The sequence below is a fragment of the Puma concolor genome, chromosome B3 (genome assembly GCF_028749965.1).
Source record: "Puma concolor isolate L17-30 chromosome B3, mPumCon1.1.hap2, whole genome shotgun sequence".
NCBI lineage: Eukaryota > Metazoa > Chordata > Mammalia > Carnivora > Felidae > Puma > Puma concolor.
The window spans coordinates 37624730-37640693 of NC_141672.1; the positions used below are offsets into that span (position 1 = coordinate 37624730).

General features: G+C 41.2%; 1 protein-coding gene across 3 annotated transcripts in view; it reads right to left on the bottom strand.

Moving 5' to 3' along the window:
* Positions 1-404: 404 nt before the first annotated feature.
* PPP1R36 (protein phosphatase 1 regulatory subunit 36) overlaps positions 405-15964 on the bottom strand; it is a 45192-nt gene continuing 29632 nt past the window's right edge. For 2 of the 3 annotated variants that reach the window (XM_086709545.1, XM_086709543.1), the window contains 4 exons: positions 15708-15886; positions 15432-15623; positions 5420-5545; positions 405-943 (listed from right to left, as the gene is read on the bottom strand). In XM_086709545.1, the coding sequence (XP_086565671.1) occupies positions 823-943; positions 5420-5545; positions 15432-15623; positions 15708-15886 (618 nt within the window). In that variant the 3' untranslated portion in view covers positions 405-822. Of the gene's footprint in view, positions 944-5419; positions 5546-14655; positions 14911-15431; positions 15624-15707; positions 15887-15964 lie in introns of those variants that run through there. The other variant, XM_086709544.1, reaches the window with a different exon arrangement.

The window sequence follows — 15964 nt, forward strand, 5'->3', positions numbered from 1 at the left end:
TCTTTTCAAACATAAATGGGATCGTGTCACTCCTTTGCCTACAACCCTCCACCGGATTCCCATCCAATTAGACAAAATCCCTGCAACCTACAAAGCTCAAACCATCTAGTCAGTCCCTGCTAACTCCGTCTCGTTCCACCCTCTGCCCAGAGAAGCTCCAGCCATGTGGAGCACAGACCGTGTCTATCTCGTAATGGGAGTAATATTCTCAGAACCTGGCCCAGCAGGTGCGCAGTAATTATTTGTGGATTCACAAACGATTTCACAAGACAAACATAATTCTAGACTGGTAACAACAGCTCTGTATCTTAGGGTCCTGGCTTAAAAAGCCAGCAACTATAACTACCACTCTTCCTGGTTTGCTGCGAGAACTAATGGGGGAAAAAAATTCTAGCTCTAAAAAATCCACTCAATTGTTCTTTAATGGGTACATGTTCCAGTGTGAGTCCTGCGATGGCAGATAGGGCTCCTCCTCACTTTCTTCTCTGTGTGCAATGACACAAGGCTCTCGAGTCGGCAAGCAAATGCTCCATTTGTGCCTTTTACATCTGCTTCAGTGTGTGATTATCATGGCATGATAAGGGATGTGGGTGAAGGGAACAGGGTGCATGTGGAGGAGATAATTATTTCCAAGTGAAGCAACAGCGTCTGGGTAGAAAGCAGCAGATTTATCCAGGCGGTGGGCTCAGAGAAGCCACACAAAAGAACACAGTCCCTGAAGCAGGAAGTGTGCTATCAGCCGGATCCGCGGGAGGCCTGACCGCCGCCGCGGGCACGGTCTGAATTCCAGTTTTCTGCACGTGATGGAAGTACTGCATTTTGCTAGTGTGTTCTTTTTCTCGAGGGCACATTTTGTTCAGTTGACAGTCTCAGGCATGCTTTAGTCGGAGCTTGTGGCAAAGGGAAAGGATCGGGGAAGAGGGTGTCACACTCCCCAGTCAACCTGCAATCACATCCGGTAGTTCAGGAGAATTAATACCTACTCATTTATTCTCATCTCCCTTTCCGTCGCCAACCTTTCTTCTTTTTTCCATCTGTAAATATTTAAGTTTATGCCTCTAAAAAGCGGGGTGGTGGAGGGCTTACAAAACCACAGCAACATTGTTATGTCTGACAGATTCACCAATAATTCCTTAATATCAGATAGCCCCCTTAGTAGTAAATTGCCATGATTATATATATATATTTAATAATTTAATTTAATATATTTAATTTAATTAAATAATTTAATATATTTAATTTAATATAATTTATAATTTATTTTTTATAAATTTAAAATAAATTTATAATTTATAAATATTAATTTATAATTAATTATTATATTTATAATTAATTTAATTTAATATTTAATTTAATAATTTTATATATATATTTAATAATTGGTTTGTTTAAATCAGGATCCAAGCAAGGTCCACATACTGCATTTGACTGATATGCCTAAAGTTTCCTCTTCCCTCCTTTCTTCCTCCTTGTTACTTGTTGAAGAATAAGGGACATTTTTCCATAGAGTTCCCCCATTTTGGATTTTTTTGATTGAATTCCTCTAGTATTATTTAACATGTTGCTCCTCCCCTGAATTTCCCATAAATTAAATGTTAGATTTAGAGGCTCAATCTGATTTGGGTTTTGTTTTTTTGGGGGGGTTTGGGGAGAGCGGTTTGGCAGGAATATTTCTTTCTTCCTTTCTTTCTTTCTTTCTTTCTTCTTTCTTTTTTTACATTTATTTTTGAGAGAGAGAGCACAATCAGGGGTGGGGCAGAGAGAGAGAGAGAGGGAGACACAGAATCCGAAGCAGGCTCCAGGCTCTGTGCTGTCAGTGCAGAGCCTGATACGGGCCTCGAACACATGAACCATGAGATCATGACCTGAGCTGAAGTGGGACGCTTAACCAACTGAGCCACCCAGGCACCCATGCAAGAACGTTTCATAGGTAGTGTTTCATATTCCCATTGGCGGCACTTGATGACTAGATGTCCCTCAAAATGTTAACCACCACCGGCAATCAGTGCCTAGACCCACTATTCCACGGACGTTTTGCAAGATAGTAAGATTCTAATGCTATCATTCCTTCTACATTTAACACCTGGAATATTTCAACACAGAAACTTTCCCTCATCAACTATCTGGGTTGCCCTGGGCTACACTTGAAAGAGTTCACTGCCTGCCAGGGAAACAAGGCAAACTCAGATGCACCCGCCGTGCTGCATGGTAAGTGTTCACCAAAGCATCAGTGCGGGAGGAAGATGGAGTGAGCAGGGAAAATGAGACAGGAGCTCCTCCTCCCCAGGGTCCTCGCTATTTCTGCAAGGATGATTATGAACTGGCGGATTGCTGAGCCCTTAAGTTTCTACTTCACAATCGAGCTTACCTGCACACTTCCCCATTTTGGACTGAGCTTTGTCCTGACTCTGGAGTTCAGCTGTGAGAACAGGAACCCCACCTTATTCTTCTTGAATCCCTCATAGATCTAGCAAGGCACTGACTGCTGAGTAGGCTTTCTGTCAATGACTGACGACTGCTTGTACATTCAGGGTGCTAAACTATTTATCAATATCATAATCACCCTCCAAAGCACTTCTGAAGTATCTCTCTGGTCACAGGGCTGGATGAAATGATATAGCTCCATCCCTCATTAAGTCTCACATCACCACAGATTGACATGAAGGAACCTGACATTTGAATCAGCCCTAAATGCATATACAAGTACACAGACATGTTCAAAAAGTAATATGCTCCTGCCAAATTGATTTCCAGAGTATATTCCCCGTCAGTGTGTGAGAATGCCTACTTCTCCAGCCTCCTGCCAATGTTAGACATTGTCATTTCTTGAAATCTTTGCTAATTCTATAGGTGAAAATGGAATCATATGTTCTAATCTAGACATCCAACGAGTAGTGAGAACAAATACCTCTTCATATTGGCCATTTGTGCTTCTCCTTCTGTGGCTAATTACCTAGTCACATCGTTTGCTCATCTTTTGTCGTCTTTTGATGTCTCTGTGTGCTGCCCGATGGGGGTGGGTGTTAGATGTCACCACTATGCAAGAAATTGGGGACGCTATTTTTTAATCTATTGTAAAAAAATAGAAAGTACACGTAAGCAAAAATGTTTAAAGAAAAATCATTCATGGGGTGCCTGGGTGGCTCAGTCAGTTAAGCGTCCGACTCTTGGTTTCAGCTCAAGTCATGATCTCGATGGTTTCACGGGTTCAGGCCCTGCATCGGGCTCCATGCTGACAGTGTGGAGCCCTGCCTGGGATTCTCTGCCTCCCTCTCTCTCTTCTCCTCCCTCACTGGCACTCTGTCTCTCTCAAAATAAATAAATAAACTTAAAAAAAAAAAAAAAGAAAAATCATTCACAATCCTACTTCTCAGGCAGAATTGTTAATAATTTAGTTATTTCCTTCCAGACTTTCTATAAATATATGTGTGTTTTAGACACATGGGATCTCACTATATTCAGCTTTTCTGTAACCTGGTTTCTTCATAGGGCCATTTGCAATTTCTTCAAAGAATGACAAATCAATAATACAAAGATCAAAATAGAGTCCAATAATAAAAAAATAAGCAAAGTGTATGAGTTAGGTAAATAACCAGGTACCTGAGTTCAGACTGGTTTGCTCTCATCACTCCCAGACTGGAGGTGAGGCTGGAGGGTCAGAAGTTGCTGAGGCAGATTAGAACTCCTACAAACAAGTACCTAAAAAGTGTTTTAACAAGTTTACCTGGGATCTGGAAAGCATTTTAAGATTCTGAGCTAAAAGACGGACAACTGAATTTTATCAATTAAGAAGAAACACCGAGAGACCATTGGCCTTCACCCAGAATTTATAACAAGGCGCTGTTACTTTTATTATCTGTAATACCTTAATATAGTACCTTGGGCTGGGAAATGCATTTACTCCAAGAAACAGGCATTTCTTATGATTCCTGTGATAAATCAGGAAAGGAGATGCGATGTGAAGAGGTATTCACCCTTACTCTTATTTGGAAGTATAAACTAGAATGAACATACAAATCTATCTTTCACTGCCATAGAATTCGCAATGATTCAAAGAAATGATAATGCCCCAGTGAGGATTCTCACACAGAGATGGAGGTCGTGTGCTTTGGGACCAGCCTTCCCGGAGGAGATTGGGTAATAATAAGGTCTGGAGGATGAGTGTGTTCTTTGATGCAGCAATATCATTGCTGGGCTTTATCCTGAGAAAACCACCATCAGTTTGAGTGATAAAGTACGTATAAAATAACATAAGGGATTGGGCAAGGATACAATGATAGATTCATACCACAGAATACTACAGGGCAATGAAAATCATATTTCAGGGGCACCTGGCTGGCTCAGTCAGTCAAGCGTCCAACTCTTGATTTCCGCTCAGGTCATGATCTCATGGTCATGGGGTTGAACTCTGCATCAGGCTCTGCACTGAGCACGCAGCCTTCTTGGGATTCTTTCTCTCCCTCTCTCTGCCCCTACCCTGCTCATGCTGTCTCGAAATAAACATTTAAAAAAAATATTTCAGCTGAGTATTGGCTGCTGTAGGAGAATGTGCACCATGCATTACCACGGGAAGAAGGCGGGGTGCGGACAACAGCACACGACACGACCCGGTTTTTGTCTGTGCGTATGTGCACACAGATGACTGGAAGCGGATTCACGAAACATTGGCGATAACGTTTTTTTTTCCTCCTCTCTGTGCTTTTCTAAGGTTTTGTGTTTCTTTGTGTTTTCTAAGGGTTTTTGTTTTACACCAAACAAGGTTTACTTGTGTACATTAGGGGGAGGAGGGCTGATGTCATTACAAAGCATTTCTAAGAAGTATGGACTGATATGGGGCATCCACAAATAGATTTTGATTTAAAATAGCTAAAATTTTGATTTTAAATAGCTCCAGTGTTCTGACGCTGGCCTGTGAAGGCAGGAGAGGTGAGCCCCCTCAAGGTCCTAGGCTCGGGTGGCTACTCTTGTGCCAGGTTTCAGTGTGGCCTGACTTGTCAGGGTGAGGGCCGAGGCCCTCAGCCCAGGGCATTCTCTCTTTGCTCGGCTTAGGCAGCTGGGTTAGAGGTAGGAGAAGTAAAGGAAATGAGAACAAATCCTTCTGTACAAGGAGGAGGAGGAAGGCCAGGGTGCAAAGGAAGAGGTCTTGGACACTAAGGCCCTTGGCAAAGCTCACCTGGACTGCCTCAGGTGTCACCCCCAGAGAGAAAGCCACCAGCATGTGCCCAAACTCAGTGACAACAACATGAGCCCGCTGCAAGACACAGACTGCTCTGGAGACAATCTGCAAATACAACAGGGGACAGTTCACCCTGTGCTCTCAGTTCCCTGAAACTGCTTGCTTTCTGCAACCTGAAACTTGTTCAGAGGCAGGAGGGGTGAATGAAAATGGCCCCGGAGGAGTCAAATTTATTTTTCTTACTTTGCATAAAAATCAGCTGGGCGATCAGAATGCCATAAACGAAGTCCAAAATAGGATGATAGGGTTGGGCAGGCTGAATCCTGCAATAGTGATGTTTCAGATGCTCTAGATCCCTGGAGCAGGCAGCTTTAAAACAAAGACCAAACAGAAAAGAATTCTGCAGTCACCAGCAGAAGGCTAAGCAACAAGACCTCATCTTCCTGTGTAAAAGAGAAGTCCTCACTATTCCTGAACCAACCCTGTGGTCCAGCTCAACGACACGAGGCCTCATGGCCCCGCAGTTTCCAGGTCTGAGCACCGTGAGAACCCCTGGAAGCATTCCCTGGTACGCTCCACCCCTGTCTGCCTATCCAGACCCCTTACGTCTTCAAGACCCATCTCCGTGCCCACCTCTCACTGCCTCCACCTGATGGGCTCTCTCCCTTAAGCTCTAGTGCACTGTTTTTCTTGATTTTTGACATCCAGTCTCCTTTTTGAATCTGTATTTGTCTTATCTTTCCCCTGATGCCCAGAGAGCAACTTGCATAGAGGACAGCATGTTGTTCATCTCTGTGCCCACGTATCAGAATCCTACAGAGGTATTTGCCAAACATTTTTTAAATCGAATTTTTATTTTAGGACAATTTTAAATTTAAAGAAAAATTGCAAAGATAACATAGAGAATTCCTGTATACCTTACACCCGGTTTCCCCTATTATTAACATCTTACATTAGTATGGTATATTTGCCACAATTAATGAACCAATAGTGATACATTAGTATTAACTACAATCCACACCTTATTAAGATTTCCTTAATCTCTTCCTAATGTCCTTTTTCTATTTCAGGATTCTTTCCAAAATATTACATTTAAATTTTTTTAATGTTTATTAATTTTTGACAGAGAGAGAGAGAGAGAGAGCGCGCGCGTGCGCGCGCGCGCACATGAGTGGGGGAGGGGCAGAGAGAGGGAGACACAGAATGTGAAACAGGCTCCAGGCTCTGAGCTGTCAGCACAGAGCCCAACGCGGGGCTTGAACTCACAGACCATGAGATCATGACCTGAGCCGAAGTCAGACGTTTAACCGACTGAGCCACCCAGGCGCCCCTATATTACATTACATTTAGTCACCATGTGGCAGTTTCTCATAATTTCCTTCTTTTCTTTAAATTGAGATATAAGTCACTTACTATAAAATTCACTCTTTTAAAGTGTACAATTCAGGGATAGTATATTCATCATGTATAACCATTAACACTATCTAATGCACATTTTTATCAGCCCCAAATCAAATCCTGCCTGTTAGCAGTCACTCACCATTCCCTCCTCCCCTCAGCCTCTGGCAACCACTAATCTACCTTGTCTTTATGGATTGCCCTATTCTAGACATTTCACACCATTGGAATCACAGGATATGTGGCTTTTTGTGTCTGGCTTCTTTCATACAGCATGATGTTTTTAAGCTTTATTCACATTGTAGCATGAATTAGTGCTTCATTCTTTATGGCTGCATAATATTCCATTGTATGGATATACCACTTATTGTTTACCCATTCATCAATTGTTAGACATGTGGGTTGTTCCAGTTTTTTTAATCTATTATGAATGGTATTTCTATGAACATTTGTGTACATGTGTTTATGAAACATCTGTTTTCAATTCTCTTGGGTATATGTCTAAGAGTAGAATTGCTAGGTCATAAGGTGATTCTATACTTAACTTTTTGAGGAACAGACAACCTTTTTCCAAAGTGGCTGCATCATTTTACATCCCCACCAGCAATGTTGTGAAGGTTCTAATTATTCCAGATCCTCATCAACACTTGTTTTTGTCTGGCTTTTTGCTTATAGCCATCCCAGTGGGTATGAAATGGTATCTCATTGTGGTTTTGATTTGCATTTCCATAATGACTAATAACGTTCAGCATTTTTTCATGTGCTTATGGCCAATTTCATGTCCTCCTTGGAATAATACCTGTTCAAATTCTTTGCCCTTTTAAAAATTTGATTATTTGAGAATATGCTTGATGGAATGAACAGCAGGCTAGAAGAAGCAGAGGAATGAATTAGTGACCCCAAAGACAGTAATGGAAAGTAATCAAGCTGAACAACAGACAGAAAAAAGAATTATGCAAAACAAGAATAGACTTAGGAAACCCAGTGACTCCATCAAATGTAATAACATTTGTATTATAGGAGTCCCAGAAGGAGAAGACAGAGAAAAGGGGACAGAGAATTTATTTGAAGAAGTAATAACTGAAAACTTCCTTAATCTGAGGAAGGAAACAGATATCCAGATCCAGGAAGCACACAGAATTCCCAACAAAATCAATAAAAGCAGATCCATGTCAAGACAGATTATAATTAAAATGGCAACATATAGGGCGCCTGGGTGGCGCAGTCGGTTAAGCGTCCGACTTCAGCCAGGTCACGATCTCGCGGTCCGTGAGTTCGAGCCCCGCGTCGGGCTCTGGGCTGATGGCTCAGAGCCTGGAGCCTGTTTCCGATTCTGTGTCTCCCTCTCTCTCTCTGCCCCTCCCCCGTTCATGCTCTGTCTCTCTCTGTCCCAAAAATAAATAAACGTTGAAAAAAAAAATTAAAAAAAAAAAAAAAATAAATAAATAAATAAAATGGCAAAATATAGTGATAAGGAAAAAATATTGGGGCACCTGGGTGGCTCAGTCAGTTAAGTGTCTGTCTCTTGGTTTTAGCTCGGGTCATGATCTCATGATTTGCGGGATTGAGCTCCATGTAAGGCTCTGCACTGACAACACAGAGCCTGCTTGAGATTTTCTTTCTCTCCCTCTCTCTGTCCCTCCCCTACTCTCATGCTCTTTCTGTCTCTCTCTCACAATAAATAAACTTTAAAAAAAATGTTAAAAGCAGCAAGATAAAGACATATACAAAGGAAACCCCATAAAGCTGTCAGCAGATTTTTCAGCAGAAACTTTCCAAGCCAGAAAGGAGGCATGATATATTCAAAGTGATGAATGGGAAAAACCTGCAGCTAAGAATACTCTATACATGCACGCTTGGGTGGCTCAGTTGGTTAAGCATCCGACTTCGGCTCAGGTCATGATCTCACAGTTTGTGGGTTCAAGCCCCAGGTCAGGCTCTATGCTGACCACTCAGAGCCTGGAGCCTGTTTCAGATTCTGTGTCTCCCTCTCTCTCTGCCCCTCCCTGTCTCACACTCTGGCTCTCTCTCAAAAATAAACAAACATTAAAAAAAACAAACAAAAAAAAAAACCACTCTATCCAGCAAGGCTATCATTTAGAATAAAAGGAGAGATGGTTTCCCAGACAAACAAAAACTAAAGGAGTTTATGACCATTAAACCAGCCCTGCAAGAAAAACTAAAGGGGACTTTTTGAGTGGAAAGGAAAGACCAAAAATGGCAGTTTGAAGGTCGGAAACACAAAAGCAGTAAAAATGAATATTCTATTTAAAAAATCATTCAAGGAACTCACAAAATAAAATATAAAATATGACACTATATACCTAAAATGTGGGAGAAGAGGAGTAAAGAATGGGCTCAACCTTAAATGACCATCAAATTAATAATATAGGCTGCTACATGCAGAGGAAGTTATAAACAAACCTAATGGTAACCACAAATCAAAAACCACTAATAAATATGCAAAGAATAAAGAGAAAGAAAATAAAATATATCACTAAAGAAAACCAGCAAACCATGAAAGACAAGAGAGGGTCAGAGAAAATCTTCAGAAAGTAATAAAATAGCAATAAATACATATCTATTGATAATTACTTTGAATATAAATGGACTAAATGCTCCAATAAAAAAACATAGGGCAACAGAATGGATAAAACACAAGACCCATCTATTTGCTGCCTACAAAAGACTAATTTTAGACCTAAGGACACCTGCAGATTGAAAGTGAGAGGGTGGCGAAACATTTATCATGCAAATGGATGTCAAAAGAAAGCCAGAGTACCAATACTTATATTGGACAAAATAGACTTTAAAACGAAGACTATAACAAGAGTCAAAGAAGGACACGATCTAATAAGGGGGACAATCCAACAAGAAGATGTAACAATTATAAATATTTATTCAACAGAGATCTGCTTGGGATTCAATCTTCTTCCTTTCTCTCTGCTCCTCGTGAAAGCACATGTGCTCTCCCTCTCTCAAAATAAATAAACTTTAAAAAAAAATAAAGAAACTAATCGATAATACAACAGTAGTAGGGGATTTTAACACCCCACTTACATCAATGGACACACCATTTAAACAAAATCAACAAGGAAATAATGGCTTTGTTTTCTTTTTCTTTTTTTTTCAAAGTTTTATTTATTTTTAAAGAGAGAGAGAGAGCAGGGGAGAGGCAGAGAGAGAGGGACAGAGAGAGAATCATGAGTAGGCTCTGCATTGTCAGTGTGGAGCCCGACATGGGGCTCAAACCCATGAACTGAGAAATCATGACCTGAACTGAAACCAGGAGTCAGATGCTTAACTGACTGAGCCACCCAGGTGCCCTGGAAAAAATGGCTTTGAATGACACACTGAATCAGATGGATTTAACAGACATATTCAGAACATTCCATCCTAAAACAGCAGAATACACATTCTTTTCAAGTGTACATGGAACATTCTCCAGAACAGACCACATATTAGGCCACAAAACAAGCCTCAACAAATTAAAAAAGATCAAAGTCATACCATGCATCTTTTCTGACTACAACACTATGAAACTAGAAGTCAACCACAAGAAAAAATCTGGAAAGACCACAAATACATAGACATAAATAGCATGCTACTAAACAATGAATGAGTAAACCAAGAGATAAAAAAGAAATTAAAAAGTACATGGAAACAAATGAAAATGAAAACACAATGTTTCAAAACGTTTGGGATACAGCAAAAGTGGTTCCAATAGAGACTTTATAGCAATACAGGCTTATCTCAAGAAGCTAGAAAAATCTCAAATAAACAACCTAACCTTACACCTAAAGGAGCTATAAAAAGAACAAACAAAACTTAAAACAAGCAAAGGAAGGAAATAATAAAGATTAGAGCAGAAATAAATGATATAGAAACTAAAACAAACAAACAAACAAACAAACAATAAAATAGATCAATGAAACCAGGAACTGGTTCTTTGAAAAAAGGTCATTAAAATTGATAAACTTCTGGTCAGGCTTATCAAGAAAAAAAGAGAAAAATCCCAAATAAATAAAATCACAAATGAGAGGAGAAATAACAACCAACACCACAGAAATACAAACAATTACAAGAGAATACTGTGAAAAACTATATGCCAACAAATTGGGACAACCGAGAAGAAATGGATAAATTCCTAGAAACGTACAACCTACCAAAACTGAAACAGGACAAAATAGAAAATTTGAACAGTCTGATTACCCGCAAAGAAATTGAACCAGTATTCAACAATCTCCCAACAAACAAAAGTCCAGGACCAGATGGCTTCAAAGGCAAATTCTACCAAACATTTAAAGAAGAGTTAATACCTATTCTTCTCAAAGTATTCCAAAAAATAGAAAAAGAAGGAAAACTTCCAAACTCATTTTATGAGGCCAGCATTACCCTGATATCAAAATCAGATAAAGATACCACGAGAGAGAGAAAGAGAGAGAGAGAGAGAGAGAGAACTACAGGCCAATATCTATAATGAACACAGATGCACAAATCCTCAACAAAATAGTAGCAAATCAAATCCAACAATACATTTAAAAACTCACTTATCACAATCAAATGATATTTATTCCTGGGTTGCAAAGGTGGTTCAATACTCAAAAATCAGTCGATGTGATACAGCACATCAATAATAGAGAAAGAATAAAAACCATATGATAATTTCAATAGACACAGAAAAAGCATTTGACAAAGTACAGCATCCATTCATGAAAAAAGCCCTCTGCAAAGTAGGTCTAGAGGGAACATGTCTCAACATAAGAGAGGTCATATATGAAAAACCCAGATCCCTGATCCACAGAAACTGTGAGACAATAAATGTTACTTTTTTTTTTTTTTTCAACGTTTATTTATTTTTGGGACAGAGAGAGACAGAGCATGAACGGGGGAGGGGCAGAGAGAGAGGGAGACACAGGCTCGGAAACAGGCTCCAGGCTCTGAGCCATCAGCCCAGAGCCCGACGCGGGGCTCGAACTCACGGACCGCGAGATCGTGACCTGGCTGAAGTCGGACGCTTAACTGACTGCGCCACCCAGGCGCCCCTAAATGTTACTCTTTTAAGCCACTATGTTTTGGGGTAATTTGTTTCACAGCAATAGGTAACTAATACAGTTAGGAGTACTTCCCTCCTCGCTTCCCACTGCTCTGATCCCATGTGCCTTCAAGTCTTACTTCCTCAGGGATGACTTCTCCCTCCCCTGCCCATTTCTCACATACCAGCAAGTCTCTGGTTACACACTCTTGGCATTCTTTTTCTCTTGTGCGGTATTCATCCCCACTTGATTAGTTCAATATCTGAGTATGTTTCCCGTCTGTCTCTCCCCAAGACTTGTTGGTTCCAAGTCAGAGCTGGCTATATTTTTTCCACACTGAATTCCTAGCACCAAACATGGTGCCCAGCACAGAGTGGGGATATACCAACTATGGAATGAAAAAATGAGTAAACAAATGAAGGAATTGATAAATGATGTACACCAAAGCCTCGTTGTTCAGAAGGGAGGTAGAGAAAAGCCTAACACCCTAGGAAAGATAGTTATAAAAGTCTCATAATTCCCAGGTTTTATTTTAAAATATCAAAAACTAGGGGCACCTGGGTGGCTCAGTCGGTTAAGTGTCTGACTTCAGCTCAGGTCATGATCTGCCGGTTCATGAGTTCGAGCCTCGTGTCAGGCTCTGTGCTGACAGCTCAGAGCCTGGAGCCTGCTTTGGATTCCGTGTCTCCCTCTCTCTCTTCCCCTCCCCTGCTCACACTCTGTGTCTCTGTGTCTGTCTCTCTCTCAAAAACAAACATTAAAAATTTTTGAAACATTTTTAAATATAAAAAAATAAAAACCAAAAATAAAACCATGTCAACATATTCTAGATAGAAACTTGTCATGATGGAGTGTATTATAACCAAATTCTCTACGTAAAAGTCCAACAAAAGTTAGTTCATAGCCTGCGATTTTGATAAAAACTTTGCAGTTTTAATGGGAGTCGTCACCAGAATTGACTTGGATGGTAAAGAATAACAGCATGAAGACAGAGGGTATGTTGAAGCCATCCTGCGTTAGCCATAGGCTGGAGTTGATGTGCCTCTGCTCTTGATATTAAATCTGGGGAAGGTGTCCAGTTTTCTCTGTGAAATGAATGCATTTTTAGCTAAAGGCTAGCAGGAGGATTTTTTTTTAATGTTTATTTTGAGAGAGCGAGAGAGAGCACATGTGCAAATGGAGAAGGGGCAGAGAGAGAAGGAGAGAGAGAATCCCAAGCAGGCTCCATGCTGTCAGCACAGAGCCCAATGCAGGGCTCGATCTCATGAACCTGAGAGATCATGACCTGAGCTGAAATGAAGAGTCAGACGCTTAACCAACAGAGCCACCCAGGTGCCCGAGGAGGATTTTGAAGCTTGAGGATAAACTTTGTGACCACAGAAAGATTAATTCAATCCAGTTAACAGGTGAAACTCCTACAGGACTTTAAAATGGTAACATAGAACCAGTGGCTCTGTATTCCACATAGTGGAGTGCTTTCCCGAGTGATTTCTAATCGTCGTCTGCCAGGTAACATCCAACTCACTCCCTAGTGGACATTTAGCTGTCCTTTGCCTTCTGCTCCACTGTGCTCTTGCCTTTCCTCACAGGGCACACTTTTTCATCTCTGTGTCCTTGCACACGTTCTTTCTTGACCGGAAGTCCCCCTTTAGTGTCACCCAATCCCTGCAAAGCCAAATTTGAGTCAGAATGCTCCCAGTCCCCCTAGAAGTGATTGTTCTTCTGCTCGGTCATCTTAGGGCACTTGGTTTTTATCTCTTTCATGGCCTCTAATACATTTAAAATTGTCTTGTGAGCAGGTGTGTATTTTATTTATCTTCTCTACCATCCAGACCTGAGGATATGGTCTCTGTCTTGATGATCCCTTTTCCCTACATAACCCACCACAAGGCTTTGGATGGAGCAGAGGCTTTTTTTTTTTTTTTTTAATGTTTATTTTTGAGAGACAGAGAGAGACTGAGTGAGAACTGGGGAGGGGCGGAGAGAGAGGGAAACAGAATCCTAAGCAGGCTCCAGGCTCTGAGCTGTCAGCACAGAGCCCAACGCAGGGCTCGGATCCATGAACTGTGAGTTCATGACCTAAGCCGAAGTTGGACGCTTAACCAACTAAGCCATCCAGGCACACCTAGAGCAGAGGCTCAATACATATTTGTTGTCAAATGAGTAAACGAAAGAATGAATGAAACGTATATGTTAAAAGGGTTTGAAATGAGCAAGATGTACTTTATATCTCAACGCAAAAAATAACATAGCCATCGAGATTTAATTTTAAAAACATTTTATTTCCCTTATAAAATTTCATTTTCTTTTCTTTTTTTTTTTTTTTCAACGTTTTATTGTTATTTTTGGGACAGAGAGAGACAGAGCATGAACGGGGGAGGGGCAGAGAGAGAGGGAGACACAGAATCGGAAACAGGCTCCAGGCTCTGAGCCATCAGCCCAGAGCCCGACGCGGGGCTCGAACTCACGGACCGCGAGATCGTGACCTGGCTGAAGTCGGACGCTCAACCGACTGCGCCACCCAGGCGCCCCTAAAATTTCATTTTCAAATGTACCAAAGATACTCTTATAAAGTAAAAATGAACTTAGAAACAAACAGAATGTTTCTTTTATTTTTTTAGGTGTTTTATTTATTTTTGAGAGAGCACAAGCAGGGGAGTGGCAGAGAGAAAGGGAGACAGAGGAGCCGAAACAGGCTCTGCGCCGACAGCAGCAAGCCCAGCGTTGGGCTTGAACTCACGAACTGCAAGATCGTGACATGAGTTGAAGTCGGATGCTCAACCAACCGAGCCACCCAGGCGCCCCCTAAACAGACTGTCTCTTCACTAGTCTGCTAGAACACTGGTTAAACGTTCTAATACGTTACTCTAAATAGTCACAGAGAAGCCAAGGAAGTAACTAAATAACAAAGCAAACTAGTAAATATAGGAAAATGAGCTTTTCAAGAGCTTTCTGAAATTTCTTTTAATAGTCCACTGTTGAACTTTTAACAAAATAATTTGAACAATTTAAAAAGCGTAATAATAATAAATATTAGTCCTATACAAAGTGATTAAGTTGAAGTAGTTTACTTCAAATGCAGGGACTTAATTACAGAACTGGAATGTACCAGGTTATTTAGGGAATGTTGTTTGAGAGGACAATGTTCTCGTGACTAAGTCCAGTGTATCCTGGATCCTCATGTTCTTTCTTTCTACCAGGGAAGAATGTATCCCAGACATTCTTTTGTTTTCTTCTGGTTCAAGGGGGAGGAGGGTATGGGGGTTGAACTGACATCGAGGCTCCCCCAAGATGCCAACTCTGTGAAAAGAATTATTGGTATAGCTGAAGCAGTGTGGCCAAAGAATGAGGTGTATAGCTGTGGTTGTGTGCTTGTGTGTAAGCTACACACATACGTACACACATGCACATATTACACACACACATAGAAGTTTTCCGTTTCCATGAACTACCACTGTGATTTTAAATAGGGGTCCAAAAGCAGCCCACAGTAAGATTTTGTAATGGTTCTCCTCACACTTACCAGAGATATGTCTTCTAATGGAAAACCCTCAGCTTATGGAGTTTGCTACTCCCTCCTCCAAATGAGAACTATCTGAAGGCTAGCATAACTTTCTAGCAATGTTTTCTAGTCTAGATGGGTGTACCAAGAGCTGCCTGGGAAAGGAAGCAGGTACAGAGGGGAGGGGGTGAGTAGGAAGGTGGTGCTTTCATCTTCGCTCAACTTTCTGGCCTTGGCACGGCGTCTAAACCCCTGCCCCTCCCAGCCCAACCTAGCACACAACCCAGGGCTCTCCTTTCTCTCTCCTTGGACCACTTACTTTGGCATGAGCACAGAGTCCAGACTTTCCATGTGCTCTTGCATCGGGGCCGGGAGTTTGACGACTCCTTGATGACACTTTTTCTCAAAGATATTCTGAGCTTTTTCTCTGAGAGATGGCAGCAGAGTAGACATGACTGGAGAGCGCATGTTAATGGCTTTTTTAATTGCTGGGCGTTTCGCCATCATTCTCCTGGGTGGGAAGAGGTAACATTTAGGTTACATCATCCAGTTTTCTAGAAATGTTCTCGAGCTTTGGAAAGTCAAAATGTCATACCTGAATTGTACAAAAGTCATGCGTTTCTTTTCCCCTCCTGATTCCTCCTCCTCACGCTTCCTCCGAGGAATGTTGAACATATTGGTACGGAAGAGCCTTCCTATTTCTTCCTCAATCTCTGTGAAGTGTTGACGTCGGAACACAATCCAAGCTACATATGTACAGAAAGTGTAAAAGGACTACGACAGAAAACAGACAAGAATCACAGTGCACAGCTATGGTGGTAGGAACTCTCACCTGTCTATAGAACATTGCTA